The sequence below is a fragment of the Perissodus microlepis genome, chromosome 5 (assembly GCF_051167445.1).
Source record: "Perissodus microlepis isolate ML-2025 ecotype Zambia chromosome 5, ASM5116744v1, whole genome shotgun sequence".
In the NCBI taxonomy this organism is placed as follows: domain Eukaryota; kingdom Metazoa; phylum Chordata; class Actinopteri; order Cichliformes; family Cichlidae; genus Perissodus; species Perissodus microlepis.
This window is the reverse complement of record NC_140465.1, coordinates 24,008,166-24,026,786: the sequence shown is the minus strand read 5'-3', so window position 1 is coordinate 24,026,786 and position 18,621 is coordinate 24,008,166. Positions and strand designations below refer to the sequence as shown.

The window sequence follows — 18,621 nt, the reverse complement described above, 5'->3', positions numbered from 1 at the left end:
CTACTGTTTGGATGCCCCTCATGGTCAGACATGGCCCATCTTTATAGCAGTTTGAAGCAGAGAAAAACTACTTGTACAAACAAGCATGCTTTAATGAGCATGTACTGTCTGCACACAAGGGGGACTAGTAAAAGCGCTATACAAATACAGGCCATTTACCATTTACTGTGTCACAGTGTGTATAAGGCAAAGAACAGCTAAGAAGCCCCAGTGACTCAAACTGTTTTAGCCAACGTAGGATTAACAGATGAGTAAGATAATCTAGATGTTTTTCTCCAACTTAAACTGATCACGTCACATCTACTCCATAAATCCATCAGCTTTCCCAATCATGATGCAGCACACCGGTCTGCACAAGTGGATGGGCCAACGCCTTTTGTACACAACACACCTCTCAACTCACTGGCCAATGTCCAAAAAGAGGTAGGCAAAAAAAAAAAAAAAAGTGTGCATATAAGGTGTTGCAATCTCAGAATGATGATTCCAGCTAAGGTTCATTCAGGGATAGATTTCTCTCTAAGGCGGTAAAGATTTGCTTCTTAAATCAAACTCCTGTCAGAGGATAAACACGGCCTCTGCAGAGATTCGGGAACCTGCAGAAAAAGCATTACAACACGGCAACGTTGCAAGCTCCAGCTTCATGAACAGTTTTCACCTGAACCATGCTGCAGAAACAAAAATTAGTCATCTGGAACAGACATTTAGCCGGCTGCATTAAATGTATTCATTCACACATACACAGAAGTTCAACTTTCAAGTCCAGTCAAAGTTTATTTTTATAGCACATTTTAAACAACCTCAGTCGACCAAATTTCTCTACTAGTTAAAGAAAATGTACACTATAAAATAACCACTAAACACAATAAATATACACTTAAAAACCGAACAAACCAAATAAATAAGACTGTTCTCGCTTGTTTTTGGGTCTTGCTGAGCAGCATATCCTGGCTTTTATTATCCACATAAGTTTTTAAGAGTGTTGAGGGACTGGGCAGCTTCTATGTGAAAAGGTGAGCTGCTCCTAAGATTAGGAGCTACCACTGAAAAAGCTCCATTGCCTCCGCTTTTAAGCCTGGATCTGGTAGGATTTCACTGCGGTTACACTGCCTAACGAAGCTTAATAGTTATTCCGTAAACTATTAGGAGTTAAATATGAGTGATTTCACTTTGAATGTCAGGCATATCTATTTAAAGGCCACGATTAAGCTGAATTAAGTGGAAGCTGAGATGCAGAGGATGGAGGCAGAGGCACAAAGACAATATACGCCAGGAAACCGGTGGGTGTTCCTGTGTTTGCTGCTCTGCTGCCAGCTGAAACCCGCTGCTGTACAAAGTAGTGATTTTTTTCCCCTTCGTCTTTTTTGGTCAGCCAACCCAAATTTAGCATCGTTGGTGTGACATTAGCTCTGTAGGAAATAACTACATCTTCACAAACTGACGCCAGTGTACGAGTTTCCAATCACCAGAGGTTCAGAAAAAACAAACTACACCACAATCAAATGACTCTAACGTCTAGACGGCTAAGCTCGTGATCTCTCAGTTCAAAGTCCAGGTAACTTGTGTGACTCCATCCTCCTGCTTACAAACACCTTCTCTGTGACACTGCTTGAAAACTGATAGGCCTGTTCTAAAAATCATACCCTGCTTTATCCTCTTCGAGCACTAATGAGGAGGCAATATTTACTGAATCAACATCACCATGCTGTCAGTGAGACTTGAAACCAGCTATTCAGACAATTAACTAATCAGGAAAGTGTTTACCAAGGTCGTAAATAAGATTCAAGTCACTCCAATTCTGATTTTATGATAAAGGAAATTTCTTTGGCAAATTAAAGAAAAGACAGAAAATTTAAGATTGCGGTGAGAATCTATGTAAGCATACAAAACAGAGCAGCTGTGGTGTAATCGATGTGCTTTATTGCTACCACTGTGACATTTGGTGTTTAAACATGACACAGACGCCCTGAACCCCGGCAGTCACTGAAAGCAGTCGACTGAGGAACTATTGATCTGCCTCGAGCTCGAGGAGAGGCAGAAGAGAGCCTGAAAGCACAGCGTCAGCTGTCCCTGAACCAAAACTCTTAAAATGAAACAAAGTGCATTCAAGCTCTGAAGAGGTCGCACTCACTGAAAATATTCAGTGTGCATTAGAGACAAAAGCCAGGGGCCAGCAGCCAATTGAGATGGCCTCGCCTCTGTGACGGAAACGAGCTTCCAGTATGCAGTAAGTCACACCGCCATTGGAGGAATTTCAGTTTCATTCAGCTCACCACTTATTTTTTGTGGTGGGAAATTATCTTGTCCCTGAAACTTGCACTGAATCTGTAGTTTCTCCTTCAACCAAACCCTAACCAGCTGGTCACCGACTGAGTTTTAACCCTTTGAAAGCCGAGTGGGAGCAACCTTTTCAAAAACCCAGTGGTTTCTGGCATATTGCAGCCTGCTCATGTAACAAAATAACTGTCCGCGCATCAAAAGTTAAAGAGAGTCATTGCTGCAGTGCAGCTTCCCTTTGAAAAACACAAAAAACTACTGATATATACTGAACTGTGAAAACCCATCATTAAGGCTAAAGGGGAGGTCGCCTTAATGATGGGTGACAAGTCACTTTGTGGTGACTTTTCAGCTTTCCTTTTTGACATTTATAGTTTAGGACCAGTAAACTCTTCCCTAATCTTTCAATAAGACATTTTTAATCTTAACAGATATGTTTTTGGTGAACGTTTGTGCTCTATTTTTGTTTTATTTAAGAGTTTCCTCCACACGAGACGCAAAACATGCGCTGCACTTTTGTGGCGTGGTCTCAGGTGCAGACCCTTAACTCAAACATGTAAATGGAGTGAAAGTGTGCAGGTGAGAGGGTGATGAGTTTAAGGCTATGTCTACACTAATCCGGATAAATTTGAAAATGGCGTTTTCGTCCACACTATCGTTTTCAAGCGTTTCTGAACAGTTGTTCATCCACACTGAAACGATCGAAAACGCTACGTTCCTGTATTGCGCATTGGTGAAACTAAGACGATTCGACCTGCGTCATTTCCGGCTGTTGAGGAAAAGCACCAAGTTTTTTTTAAATGGACTGACAAAGAGGTGGAGTTGTTGCTGTGATTAACACAAAAGTACAAAGTTGAAAAAGCGAGTGAGAATTAAAGAATAGCGATCTGGAGCATGTACAAACTGATATTAATCTTTAATAGGGACCAATTAAACGTAATCTTAGTTTAATTGGTCACATGACTGCAACACATGACTAAAATACGTCATCGTTTTCGAAAAGGCTCCAGGTTCGTGGTCCACACTGTGACGTGAAAAGAGCGTTTTCAAATGTATCTGCTTTGGAGAGCGTTTTCAAAAAGCTCAGTTTTCCTTGACCAAAATCGCCGTCTCAGTGTGGACGGAAGGCCAAATCGGAGAGAAAAAGATGAGTTTTCAAACGAAAGCGTACGAGTGTGGACATGGCCTAACTGAGCTTCCACACGCCTGCCCTCCCTCACCCCTTCCTACTTGGCTCATATGCTCCACCTGTCATGGAGGTGAGGTATCTGACAAACTGTCGGCACCTGTGAAAACACACCGGAGCCTCTTAGACGTCCAGGTGGGACCTGAGCACATTTTCACACTCTGCTGTCGTGTGGACTTTCTGTAAAATGCGTCACAGTGAACTCAGACTACCGAGTATTGCACTGACATGCAAACATTTGTGAGATGTTACATGTGTTGCGAAACACGACTTTTAAAACGAGCCAGTACTACCTGTGCCACAGATTGCACGCCCTTCAGACTGCGGCTGAACAATAAAAAGTGAAAGCAGCTGGAGTGCTGCGCATAAATGAACAACCAGACGTGCAAGAAGGTGGTTTTGGATCAGCTCCAAATGGCCTGTCTGAGATCTGGATATGCTTCACTTCCACAAAACCAGAGTCAACGTGCCGTTTAAGCGTTCATTTAAAAAGCTAAACTAATGTTAAATCCACCTGGTGATTATGAACTCTCCACAGCTAACAGGCTCATTTTACCCCATGAAGAAAAATGAAAACAGGTTTGAACCAGAGATGTGCTGAAAGTACATCATTCCTTTCTCCTTATCTGGCTTCACTTATTCCAACATCGATCAGGTTAATTGGAATAACCGATAAGCCAGCTCAGGGTTTATCAATGTAGTTATGAGCACGTTCACCTGAAAGAGGAAACCATGTGACTGCTCAGTAGGCAGCCGTACCTGCTGATCTCTCGCCCTATTCTGAACATAACGTGCGGTGGAGCAGGTGAAGTCTGCAGCACAAGTTTTCATGGCAATTTCCCCCCAATATGAATGAACCACATTTTTAAACCTGAAAATTCAGGATTAAACCTGAAGTTCACTCGCTGAGCCCTCAAATCCTGCTTCATCGTGCAGGCCTCTGATGTCCTACTCTGTATCTGCAGGTTTACGAGGGCCATTAAAGCAACATGATCACATGAACTCATGACTTCACATCAGGATAAGAGATGGATATCAGAATGAGAGATCAGCAGTTTGAAACCTTTCTCTGTTACAACCATAACAGAGAGATATTCCTGAACACACAGAGTTCAACAACTTCTGTTTTGGAACAAATTTTTCGACCAATTTTAGCCATCAGCTAACCCTTTTGTATTCAAAACACTTCCTCAAACCTAAACCCGTAAGGCAGGCCGATGGTTCCCATCACTCAAGATCTTTGATAGAAGAGAGCCGATCTTCCTTCAGCTCTCTCCCTCTTTTACCAATAATCAACTACTACTTAAACAAGAGTTTGTTATAATGAACACACTATAGGTTACATAAAGTCACTGTCAGCAGGCACTGAATATTTGCCTTTTTCTTCATAAAAGGAGGTAATCACAGTCTTCTGCTTCATGTCTGAAAGCTGAAACAGGACCAGCTCTGCCCAACTGCGTGCACGTCCCACCCAGTCAGGCAGTCATTTCCTTTCAAGTGTGGAAAAACCAACCGTCCACCACAGCGTTACGTAGCTGAACGCACTCCGACCTCAGCTCACTCGGCGTGGTTAGTTTTTTAGGTGTCTCCCTCCCTCTTCAATCAGAGTTCAGATGGAGACGTCTGATTAGGTATAAAAGCTGCTCTGGTCTCAAATGAACTCGAAAGCCGGCTGTACGCAGCTCAGCTGTGGAAACGCGACACATTCAGGCTTCTGAGAGACGTTCTGGACACAATCTGCTCGTCTAAAGTTAACCACTCGTTTAATCTCAGCAGCGGCAGGTCATTGAGTTATTTTAGACTCAAACTGCACTTTGATTTTATTACGAAAACGGCTTTCTTACATCTCAGAAATATCACCAAAGCCTGACTCACTGTTGTTATTAAAAACAGAGTGCATTCATCTCTAGCTGGATCAATGTGATCCCCCCCTCTTACAAAAAGATAACCAGCAGCTTGTTCAGGACTCTGTCAAAACATTAAAATAAATGAGGTACAGCTATTAACTCATGCTCTGAATCCATTTCATGTAAGTAGTGGTGCTATTCATAAGAGAGCTGAACAGGCAGGTGACCTTCAGGTGAAAACAGCAGAAACATTTCATCAGTTTGTCAAGGACTTATTTTTCTGTTTCTTTGTTATTATTATTATTTGTTTAAATATTAGTGACTTTTGTCTGTTATGTCCTTTTCAGCCTTTAAAGTATGACACTTATAAAAATAGAAAAGGCTAGAATAGCCCTCTACTGTCATTGTACAAGTACAATGAAATACTGGCACTGACTCGACTTGGTGTCACATTTTGTGTTTTGTTTAACTGAACGATTCTTGAACAGGATGTCGTGCTGGACTGTACGCAGCTCTAATGAAAAGACCAAAACTCACCGTCTGGGAAACAAGAACCCAGACTACTCATCACATCACAAAGCACACACACCTAGTCCTGCCAACAGGTAACCACAGGGAGGAGATGAGATCATTTTGCCTCAGAGATGACACTGACTCAGGCTGTGAATCAGCTCGTTGACACAGACCAAGGATGGGCACCAACCTCGGAGGACAGGAGTGAAGCCAGTGCACAAAGTGCAAACGCATTTAGTGAAAATCAAACGGCAGCCGCTGCTTTACTCGGCACTGTTGGGATGGAAATTTGAAAACACCAGCGTTGGTGCAGATGACTAAATTCTTCTTTCAGTTTGTTTGGGATTAAAATCTCACATTTGAAATGTTGAGATTTTTAAACACAGGAGTAAAAAAGAAAAATCTTTGACCAGTTTGACTACAATTCCCATAACAGCTGGTAGAAGGTCCAACTTTCATACATGATGCCTCCAGTTTGTTTTAAATGTAGGTTTTCTGTTATGAATGTGTGAAAGCCAAACTGAGGGAGCTAAAACTAATTGGGGGGGGGGGGAAGAAGAGAGAGAGAGAGAGAGAGAGAGAGAGAGAGAGAGAGAGAGAGAAATAAAAAATACACCTCTATGAAAGATTGGAGAGATTCTTCTTTTATTTTGTCCACCATTTACACCAGTATGAACAGCAAAACAGCTCAGCACCCTCAAAAAACATGAGCAGAGAGCCAATTACGCAGCTCTCTACCTGACACCAAACACCTTAAAATGTCTCAAAGAGCAGAAATAACCATCCATATGCACAGAGGATCCAGAGACCACGAGTTTAACTCATTTTCATTCATTTCATAAATGAAAATTCAGGTACAAGAACAAAAAGGTGTCCTGGGAGTAACGAGCTTTTGTTTTTCCAAACTTTCAGGGACAGGTACTCTTGCTTCATCAAGTTTATGCTGATTAATCTAATTATTTAGAGCATTTAGATTTGCAGTGAATTGCCAAGCACTGAGATGAGATGTGCAAAACAAGCTAAAAGGGAAGCAGAGGGGATTCCCTTTCCCCCCCCCCCCCAACTTCCTAGATCACTGGGTCACTTCTCAGTCTGAAGGAAAAGCATTAGTCAGTGAAACATCAATAAAATCCCTCTTTTTAAAAGAGCACAAAATTTTTTTGTCCAGATTACTCATGACGAGTGAAAAGGGGAGAACAAAAACCCACAGATTGAATTATTTAATCCATTTCTCTCAGATGCTATGATCAAAGTTTTACCAAAGTCCCACCATAACCAAAATCCAGATATTCAAATACAAGAAGCTGAAACCAGAAATTTGCATGGCATTTTTTAGCGCAAAAATATAAATAATTTATTTTCTCCTCTATATCTATCTATCTCCTCCCCACTGACTCATCAATTTCATGAGTGATGATTAACCCTCTAAAACATTACCTTAAGGGAACAAAAATCTACTATTTACAAAAGGGACGTAAACTACAAACAATGGAAATTAAATTCAGGTGTGGTGTGGTTAGTCACCCAGCAAAGAGCAGCTTGTAAAGAACACGAAGCAGAATGACTGCAAAGCAGATCAAAAAACTGTGGGAAGGGGGGGGAAGAGCTCTTGAACATAATTTAGCTCTGACTTTGTGATTTCTTTGAGTCCGAGGGTGAAATATTTGAGGAGACTTGAGTTCTCCACGAGGTCGGCCTCATTAACACAGGTGTGTCCTCACCTCTGTGGGAGACTGCTCATTAAAAACACACTCTGCACCCACAACACGCCAAACTCAATTGAGAAATCTGTCACTTAACGCTGCTGTTGACAGAAAAAAAAAAAAAAAAAACCCATTCACTTCATCATAAATTACCCTGAATGCCAAGGCCAAGTTTAGACCCACGTTTCTACGACTCTCACACGACCCAGATTTAAACGTTAAAATAAATAAATAAAAACATAAAATTTAAAAGGAGTCCAAGTAATTTTGATGAGTTTACGCCGAATTAAAGAAGGACACCCGCTAGTTCTAAAGGTTGTATTAAATCGATTCAACATCACTTTAATATCGCAGATAAACGCGCGACATTATTAAAAAGATCATTTCTCGACGACGTTTTGCAAGGAGTTCTTGTCGTACACTGCTCTACACGTACAGACGCCACTGGGAATGTGAATTTATTAAATTACGGATAATTTAAGCAATAACGTTTCTTCTACCTTTCGCTACAGGCTTACTTTGAGTGCATAATCGTGAACTTTATCAGCTTTTAAGAGACTCAAGTTCCCCAATGCCTCACCTTGCTAACGAAACGCTACCAAGTGGGCGATAGCGGCGCCGTGAAACTTACAAATCTGATATCTTACAGAGAATATTTGTGCTATCTGGGTTAAAAATCTATGCCGAATTGAAGAGTGTGTCCAAAGTGATCAAAAATCTGCATTTGCAGTCCGGTGCGACGTTTGTTCTCGCATAGAAAAGCCAAAGATGTAAAATGCCTGAATTTTAAATGGTAGCCCGTGCATTCCAGGACAGAAGACGGGGCGATGAGGCTTTAAACCTGGAATAGTGAGTGAAAACTGGATGAAAACTTTACTCGGAGAAGAAATATTGGATGTTCCAGTATCCCTGTCGTGTGCGGACTCTTTATTATGTTACAAAGTTTTGTCGGAGGCGCACAGCTGACGAGGAAGCTTCCAGATGAATGAATGGACCCCGGTACTCACCTATGGACACGAGCTTTATCTTCTCCTTTTCCAGGAACTCAAGAGCCACCGACACGTTTTCCAGCTTCATCTGCCTGAAGGTGGGCCTCGGGTGGTACTTTCTGTACATCTTCTTGTGGCTGAGGACCTCCAGCAGGGCGATGAGCCTCAGGCCGTCGCCCAGGTCCAGCTGCAGATCCACAATCCGCTTGTTGACGCACTTCAGGTGCTCGTTGATCCAGCGGGTGAAGGTGTTCTGCTGGATCTTCTTCCACGGAGCGTCCTCCGCCAGGTCCTTCTCTGTGGCCGGCATCTTTGATAAGTTTCCTCGCTGATTGTGTGTAAGGCTTCTGGCACGGAGACGGGTTAGAAATTACAAAAAGTTGGCCGGTAAGCCTGCTGTGTTGCCGTGTTGTTTCCTCGGAGCTGCTGCAGCTCGGTCTGAACTTTCTCCGCACTAATGCCGCTGCGTTCAGGTGCTGCTCGGATTAATCAGCTTCTTCTTCTTCTCGTTTGTCTGAGTTGCTAGACACCGTCAGCGACGTTTTACCGCCTCCCAACGGCATTGAAGTCCATTAAAGTCTATTTATTTTCCGCACCTTGGACACAGATGCAGACACTACACACAGAGTAGTTATAGATTCGCATGGTTTGAATATAAATACATGTAAAAACATAATTTCATATTTCTTCTAGTCAATAACCTTTGTGTCAATGAGTTTCACCTCACATTCTGTAAATTTAGTTATTTATTTTGCATAAACCTTCATTCATTGGAGTTTCAGGCCCTCACACATCCATTTGTGTGGGTTGAAATTCGAGGCGTTATTTTTTCCAGCATTTTTAAGCCCTCTTACCTTTTCATTACTGTGGTCTGGCAGGGTTACATGTGAGAGGATGGACCTTCATAACACTCAAAGCATTTCCCATTTATTTGTTCATGCTGGAGAAATTGTAGCAAAGAAGATTTCCAGCACATTAAATATTTTTTTGGAGTGGAGAGCAGAGGGTTTGTTCCTGCTTACTTCCTTCAGTTTATTTCCAGTGAGTGTAAGTGCCTTACACCTGAACTCTGTCCAGCAGAGGGCGATTCCACTGGTTATTTCCTTTTGTGCATAACACTATGTGGAAACTGCCCTTCATTTTTTTATGGTAGTAGCTCAGGCGCTACTATTACTGAGTACTACACAATACTTTGTGTATATCATTCTTTATGAGAGTGAAACAGGAGGATGAGAGTACTCTGATCAGCCAATAAGGATGCAGCGTTCACTGGTTTAATAGTTAGTACCAATCCTCGTTCGTCACGTCTTCATTTTAAAAGGCTAAGCTGTTTATGATGAAAACCCTCGGACAGAGGCTTCATAGCAGGACTTCACTAACAGATAAGTGATGTCACTGCTGCTACGTCCATCTTTTATTTACAGTCTGTGTCTGAAAGCCATAAAGCTAGGACTAAGATTTATCTAAGTTTATGACTCTGGAGTAAGTTTATAAAAACACTGATTTCAGTTGGTTTAAGCTCCTTTAGACTCTGAGAATTTCCCACCTGTTTTTTCCACATTTATTTCTTTTTGACTTATCTCTGCTTTCCAGCACATCTACACGCCCTTGTCTGTGCTCTGTAAATACTGCAGTGATTATCCCATGTGATGCTGATTGATGATCCACTTTATTAGCACCAGATGTGACCACATGTGTCCAGTGACCGTTTGGCCTCCCCCACTTTGTAAGAAGCTTATTGTCATGAAACACTCCCTCTGCCCATGTCCCAGTATTTTAAGTTTTACCTGAATGAAATCGTGTCTTACTTTTCTTTTCTTCTGACTCAGAATCAGACAGACAGAAATATGAGTCGTCCTTTTTATGCTTTTTTATTCTGTCTGCATGTTGAAACCGTCTCATAAAAGGTGACATCATGCTCCGGATAGATGATTGATGCGTGTTTGTTGTGTGACGACATTCAGCTTATATCAAACACACACACTCATATGCAAGTCCAGACCTGTGTTGTCTAATTGTGCAACCTTTGCTTCTCTTCATTATTTCATGTCTGCATTACATCACCTACAGCTCACTCTGCCTTAAAGGGACAGTTCTCCTCAAACTCACTTGGCCTGCAGTGTTTTTTAGGTGAAGATTGTTCTGGGAAGATGTCAGGCTTCTCTTGATATAGAGAAACCTGGGAGAGACGTAAACTGCACTCGGTTTGTGGTGCTCCAAGTAGCAAAACACAAAATCAAGAGACTTCTTAGAAAAGTGTCCATAAACGTTGGTGTGAGCAGGTTCCACCCATGGAGGAAGGCTTACAGCTCAGAACATGATGTTTGGATTTTACCAGATGGATGATTTCTTCTGCAGAGCAAAAATAAAGTGATTTATTTTTATTATAAGGAGTCGGCGTGTCATAGTTCCAGGGTTTTCAAGTGTTTTGTTTTTTTGGTTCTTTTTGTTCCTGTTTTTACTTTACAGTTGTTCTACTGATAGGTTTCAGTTCTTGTCTTGATTTCTGTATTATTCTAGTTTCCCTAGTGTTATCTTTCAGTAACATCCTGGTTTACTTTGAAGGTTAGTGTCTCCTCCTGTTTTTACTTCCTGCCCCTTTTCCTCCTCTGTGATTGGCTGCTCCTCTCTGATTCTGTCCTCTTGGGTCAGTTGGTCTTCTGTGTACACTATAAACAGCATCATCTCTTGCTTTTTCAGGTCCTTTTGTTGTACCAATGGTTATTTTCCATGTGTTATCTGCTTCCAGTGCTGGCTTTGGCCCATTGTGCCCTTTTGGACTTCTGTTTCCACCAACAAAGTTGATCATTTCTTTTGCGGCCAGCTGTTGTCTCATGCATCTGGGTCCTCTTATCACACCTCATTATAGGGTTTTAGGATTTTATGGAAACCCAAAGAAGAGTGAAAAAAATTACATCTGGTCGCAGAACTTTAATTTTCATTTCAAACATCTTAATACCTCAAAAAAAAAAAAAAAAAGGAAAAAAAGGGGGTCTGAACATGGGAATTACGTGATGTGTTCACTTTCAAGAGGACAAAATATTGTTATTTTACGTTTTTGCTCTGAGTTTTCATCACCCTGATAAACAACCATACACAGAGGAACATGAACATATAGCATGTGAAAAAACATATATACATCAACTAATAATTTATTTTTAGGCATCTTTCTTGGTTGTCGTCATAGAAAAGCTGTAAATAATAACACATATACACAAAAAGAAAACATCACTATGATATGTTTATTCTTTTTCTCTGAAGATTCAACCAGAGATACTTGACTGCAATTCTGTAACTTTAAATCTGCTAACCATGATTAATGAAACAAAAGTAAAAATAATAAATTAAGGGTTTGTAGCAGCACACGTTTGGATTTTAGGTGCTGATATTTCAAGATTTTTCTTAATGATAAAGCAACTTTAACAACTTTGAGATAATTTTGTCTTTAAAACTTTACTCTAACATTACTTTCCCTTAAAAAACCACCCACTTCATTAATCCTGTATCGATCAAACTACATATTTTATAAACATTTTCTTGTACTTGGGAGTTGTTTGTGCACTACAAAATCATTCAAATTCACAAATCAGTTTAATATAATACTCCAATCTAGAGATTTTTCAGAAATGAAGGCATTCATACTGATCTTTACCTTTCTTCTTGCAGTGTTTTAATCTAGTAAAAATGGATTAAAGAGAATTATGTTTTCTTTAACACAACAGTCTTCAAGAATCTGGAAACATTAATATTTAAAGTGTCTTATTTGCATTTAATTCAGAACCACAACGTGCACACCATCTCTACACGATGCAGAGTTTTAAATCTTGTGAGCAGTTACAGTAAAAATCCCTTTGTAATGCCCTTCCTGCTGTTGCCATTTCAAAATAACAGCATGCAGAAGCCAGATGGAAAAAAAACAGGATAGTTTCAACCTTCTGAAGTATTTATATTGACCCAAAATGAGTTCATCTCTCAGTGTTTGTGAATAAAGACACAGGAAGCAGGTTTGGTGGGTCAGCTTGCTACAACTTTAATCCAAACATCGCTCTGCATATTCAATACATCCTCATCATATCCTCTACATAGCTCCCTCTCATATCTCTAAACAGTTTTAACAAAATAAGTCTAGTAGCACATCAGTCGATAACATTTTATTTTACAATTCTCTCTGTTCTGTAGTGTTTTTTCTCTTTACACATCAGGAGTATTTGTTCATTGTCTTATTTTAGTTCTTTTTAAACACGGAGACGAAACGGAGTACACGAACGATGACGAACGCTGCTCAAGAGTCCAGACTGTGAACCCCCACACACATCCCTGTCTACCAACACACACACACTTTGAAATGATTCAATGTCTCTCAAAATATTTCATCAGAGGTCTGACGTCTTGTGTGTCATTAAAAAAATGAATAGATTTTGATATTTGGCCCGTTAAACTCAGAAAACATGACAAATTTTCTTGTTCCTCCTTTTAAACTTTGCTCTTCGGGTGTTGTATAGTCGGTTAATCTGAATTCTGGGAAATTCTCAGAGATTTAAAGAGCCGTGATTAAGCTGAAAGCCCTGGAAAAAGCAACCTCTGACTGTCAAACCAAGTGTGTGTGTGTGTGTATATCAGGGGAAGTGTGTGTGTGTGTGTGTGTCTGCACACATACACAAACTGTGGTGTTAGTTACATCAGAGGCACTTTGACCCCTTTTCTCTGTGCCCCCAACATGGAGAAAGAAAAAAGTAAACCCAACACAAAATAAATCTGATTTTATTTCAATAATTTGGCTTCAAGTTTCAACCCAGACCCCAGAATTTCCCCAAACAGAAACAAAGAAACAAATTAAAATAATAACCCCAGAGAAAACGCCAAGTTAGACATCCAACATGGCCGACTGAAAGCAGAACAGGGCAGAGCTTCCTGAAATTGCTTCAGCGCGAGAGCTTCCCAGCAGCCTCGGGTTAATCACGACGACATGGTGCACTTTGTCATCATTTGTGCTTCGTTTGTGCTCTTAGAGCCAGGATCACCCCGAGTCTATAAACTCAGACCTGCTCAAGCCCGATGTGATGCACGGTCACCTGAACTCACATTTAAGGCAGAACACCTGAAGTCACTGAACGAACGTCTATCTGACCAAAAACAGATCTTAAAGCCCAAAGTATTCGAATTACTCTAACTCTAGTGAAACTGAGATGTTAGCAGGAAACCAGAGAACGCACCAAACTCTCCTGATCTGTTTCACAGGGGGCGCTCTCAGGACAGACTGAATGGGTCCCAACGGAGTACAACACAGTTCATTTTAGTGGCGTAAACATGTTTCTTCTGGACAAATTGTCAACATATCCTTGATAGAAAAGCTGGAAACAGCTAAATAAATAACTGTTTCTGTTTTTATCATTTTAATTGTAGTAACTGTAGCAATCGGTGGAGCTGAGGGATGTCGCAGCACTGTGGGCCACTTTACTGGAGCGCCCATTCAAGTACTACAACCTTGCCCTAACATAAACCTCCGCTGTGGTTTAACTACACTTCTAACCTTTAGTTACTGTTTGGAAACAGCTGCTATCAAGGAAGTGCCTTAAATTGTTGTTTCATCTGTTTTGGACATTTTATCAGAGAAAACTAAAATGAAATGTGTGGTTATTTTGTGTCCTGAAGGAGATTCAAAAAGTATTTATTGGTATAAATCGAAGATGGGTACACCCCCTGGGTGAATTACAGCTGACGTCTGTAAACTGGGATCAAGAAAAAGTGGCTCCTCCTCTAGATCTGCTCTAACACAACGAGCTGGTTTGAAGAATTTAGCAAGTAAATTTAAGCTGAATGTGGAGCTGTGTAAAAGAAAAGCCATCTCTTCTTCAGAAACTCTGTCCTCAGAGGTAAAGGTGAAACGGACAGATTCAGATCTGTCAGTGACGTTCGAAGCTGCTGGAAAGCGCCGGGTTAGCATTAAGCAGGTTTTTGTGTGTATGTGGAAGCTCCACCTGCTGGAGAACGTTTTGTTACCTGGAAATCAGCAGAGAGACGAAAAAAATGGGGAAAGGGGGGGGAGAAAAAAAAAAAAAAGAGCCCCCCACCAGAGCTGAGAGAGCGGAGAATAAAAACAACAAAACTCCCCGCCGCAGGAAAAACAACAACAACAAAAACCCAAAACAAAATAATCCAAGAAGCTTCTGAGTCCTCTGTAGAAACCACAACCTTTATATCCCTCTACAATTATGTACAATTAGACTTTATACAAGTAAAGCAGTGACGCTCTCCTCACGGCGCTCCATGTGTGTGTTCGCTTGTGTTTTGTGTCCTAGGTGGAGCTGCTCTTGTAGAGGTTGGGGTAGAGGACGGCGGCCGTCACGGCAACCATCACTGCGACGACCGGCATCCAGGGGCTCCAGCCGCTCTGTTGGAGAGAGATGAACGAAAAAACACACACGAGACAGAAACAGACGAAGAAACGCGTGAATAAATAAAGTTAGTTTGAACATTACGAGTAAAAGTGGACAGAGGCGGAAGGAGAGCTTTTAAAGGAAGAGGAGAAAGAAGATGAAGAGGCAAAGACAAAAGAAGAGAAGCCACTTCAGTCCAAAAGATGATATTTCATTTCTTTTTCTCGTGCAAAAATTCATCTGATTGAGAAAAAAAAGGTTATTTAACGAGAACAACGTAAATGAATCAGTCAAACTGCATGTAAGTGACAAAAATGTCCACCTGAGGCTGGCTCCAATTAATCTCAATATACTGACATGTAAAAAAGGAACTTTTATAGCGCCCGCTGCAAAAACATAGGTTTGACCTCTGATAGTTTGCTGCTTCTGACAACTACACAGGATTTTTCAAATAATCGAGGCTGAGACTTTCAAGGCTGTGGCTGCTTTGACCAACAGCGCAGAAACAGGTGGCTGAACTGGACCTCTCAAATACATTTATGCCGTTTCTTAGCTTTTAACATTATTTTTTGGCTTTTTTTTTTTGCCTTTATTTGATTGGACAGGGAAGATTTTTGACACACAAGTGGGAAGAGAGCAAACGGCCTTCAAACCCAGGCTGCTCAAAGGGTCAGCTAAACTTCTTCCCCTTCAGAATATTTGTAATGTCATGATCTGAATAATATGGCTAATCAAATTAAGTATTTTATTAGTGGATTGCCCACAGAACAATGGGTGACATCATGATGGGTGCATCCATCTTTTATTTGCAGTCTGTGGAATCAAAACTAGTGTAAACATGTACACTCATTTATTCATGTAGTTCCAAGACAACTAAAACCAGTTAAAAATATCTTTTTATAGTAAAGTTTGATTCAAAATAAGAGGTGAAAAATGAAAGGAACACTTTGTCTAATCAATCTGAAACAATAAAAGTCATATTCACTATAAAAACATTGCTAGTTTAAGGGAGAAGCCTTCAGTCTTGTTACGGCCCTAGCAGGACCTCCTCCTGAAGGTGCCTGTGTGGGCGTGTCCCACCACCTCTTCTGCCTGAGGTGCCACCTTTCCCTTTTGTGCAGCTGACTCTCGTCAGTAATTAAAGAGATTTAAGCCCAGGGAAAGGTGAGCTCCGGGCCAGAGTGCCATTAGTGTGGTTGCAGCTAGTGAGCTGTATGTTTGTGTGGTTACAGCTAGTGAGCTGCTCTCTCTTTTTGACTTACTTTTTACGTTATTGACCAACGCTTGAGTTTTGTTTTCCTTAAATGGTGTTAGCGGCTTGTCCGTCTCTTTTAGTTGAGTTTGATAGGAACTTTAATAAAACTCTTTGATTTAACCCTTTTGCCTCCTTGACTCCTTTTTCTGACCCGGACACTTTTTGTTACTTCCCCCTCACCGCCTAGACCCCTCAGGGGAACGTAACAGTCTAATTTTGTAGATTTGAATTAAAACACAGTGACCTCTGACAGCAGCAGATTTTTTAAAGGAAGCATCACTAGTTTGAGACAGCAGCTCAATGTGAAGACGGGATGCCTGTTGGGACTAAAGCTGCCAGTTCAGCACTGCAAGGTCCTTATAAATGCTGCTCTCTGAACTTGTGGTCAAAGAAATGCTCTAAGGAAGAAAAAAAAAAAAGGCCTTTTCAACTACAATCAGGTTATTAGGCATCTAGAAAAACGAATAATTTTTACAGTAGCCAAATAACCTTCAGGTATTTCAGGATTCATCCTTTATTTTTGGTGAGAAACAACAAAGGTTTTAACTCAAGCAAGTCAACATGCCAAGTACAATTTCCTCCTTGATTACGTCCAATAGGGGCTTAACTCAAGTTCCCTTTTATGCACCAAATATGGAATTAAGGCCCAAGTGTGTGTTGCTTCAAATTCAAAACCGTTTTTAAATTCCTGCCGAGGACAATCGAGTTTTACTCGAGTTCTCTGCTGGTTTGTGTATGAATGATAAAAGGAAACAAATTCAATCAATATCATCTTTTGGGACTTCAGGAGAAAACAAGTAAAAAAATAATCAAATTAAAAACAAAAATTTAAAAAAAAAAAAAAAAAAAAGCAGCAAAATAAATTAAGTTACCTGAGCAGAACAACAGAAAAGTTACAGAACATTTCCCCTCAAAGCAAACAACAACTGGGCATACTGGTCAGACGTTCCCGAATAAACAAACAAGCAGCAAACACAACACAAACACGATGGATGCGATGATGGATGCTTCAGAAATAAAGAAAGTAAGAATGGCTGCAGAAAAAGAGACAATAAAAAAAACAAACCAGTAACAGATGAAAATAACTGAAGTTAAGCAGCAGCTGGATGCAAGAACACAGAAGAAAAAAAAAATTTAATAAATGAAATTAAAAACAAACCCTGCAAAAAGAAACATGAGAGAACAGAAACATGTAATTAAAGAAAGCTAAAATAAAGCACCGAAAACCTAACGGAGAGGAAGAGGAGAGTGAATGAATGAGGCAGGTGGAAGGAGAGGGTTAGCCTTTAAGATGCGATGGTCAGAGCACGCCTCTTTAAAGGGGAACAGAGTGTAAATAAACAGAAGGGTGACCTTTAGAAGTTTCCACAGATGAATTAAGCTCATCTACATTTCTCACAGAATTTTCTTTGAATTAAAATAAAACTGAAATGTTGTTGAATTCTTCGGGTCGGGGAGAGATAAAGTGACAAATCAAAAGGAGGATCACTGTAATTTATTTAAGATTACTGGGCTGAACAAACATTAAAACTCTCTGATTAACTTTTTTCCCTTTATTTCTGTCATTTCGCCTCTTCTTAAAATTTTAACACACTGCTGACTGTGAACGTCAGGAGTGAGCGGTTCAGCAGTCTGTTTACACAGGAGGCGTTCAGGTGCTGCTTTCAGTGTGGGACAGCCACGTTTTCGCCCGATATATGATGAAGTAAAGCTGCAGTAAGAAAACGGATGATCTGATATCCTCGTGTTGGTGTTGTTCCCACATCATCATAATAAATATTGTTCCAGGTTCAACATTGCAAGTGACCAATCACATTGTTGTGACGTCATACTTTTGCAAGCCAAGCCATTCATTCATTTATGAAATTCCAGTGTTGCAAGGACAATATGTATAATGCTTACCGTTTATCAAAGAACCGTATCCTGAAATGCAAAGAATTCAAATTGCTGGATCAGGCGGTGTCTTGCTAGTTAAGTAGTTTTTTTTTTTTTAAGGCGGTTTTTCCCGAAGTCGCATAAGTATGATGTCACAACAATGTGATTGGTCACTTGCAATGTTGAACCTGGGACAACATTTATTATGATGATGTGGGAACAACACCGACACGAGGATATCAGATCGTGCTTAAGAAAACAGCCGTGCGTGAGATGGGCAGCTTAAAAAAAATGCACCTTCTTGACAGACTGAAACCAATCCCAGACAAAAGCACCATTTCATTCTGTGTGTAATGCAACCCAAGAGCTCAGCCGTTTTAGAAAGTTACTGCTCCTAACAGTAATTCATTCATTTTAATAAGTTTGACAACTGAACTTTGCTTAGGTTAAAAATCGATCTGTGTAATATTGTGACGAGCCATACTCCTGCAGCACAGCCAATAATACGTCACTCCTTCTTGTGTGAAAATCAGGTAAGCGCACACTTCCTGGTGCAGCTGTTAGCACGCAATGGAGTCTAAAGACTAGAGCAGAGATCACCG

The 18,621-nt window shown here is 40.6% G+C and overlaps 2 protein-coding genes across 13 annotated transcripts in view; both read right to left on the bottom strand.

Annotated features, from left to right (window-relative positions):
* Positions 1-9,001, bottom strand: part of flnba (filamin B a) — a 63,174-nt gene extending 54,173 nt beyond the window's left edge. For both annotated transcript variants that reach the window (XM_084928946.1, XM_084928947.1), the window contains exon 1: positions 8,531-9,001. In XM_084928946.1, the coding sequence (XP_084785072.1) occupies positions 8,531-8,822 (292 nt within the window). In that variant the 5' untranslated portion in view covers positions 8,823-9,001. The remainder of the gene's footprint in view (positions 1-8,530) is intronic.
* Positions 9,002-12,517: 3,516 nt separating this feature from the next.
* slmapa (sarcolemma associated protein a) overlaps positions 12,518-18,621 on the bottom strand; it is a 75,524-nt gene continuing 69,420 nt past the window's right edge. For all 11 annotated transcript variants that reach the window (XM_084928954.1, XM_084928952.1, XM_084928951.1 and 8 more), the window contains one exon: positions 12,518-14,903. In XM_084928954.1, the coding sequence (XP_084785080.1) occupies positions 14,808-14,903 (96 nt within the window). In that variant the 3' untranslated portion in view covers positions 12,518-14,807. The remainder of the gene's footprint in view (positions 14,904-18,621) is intronic.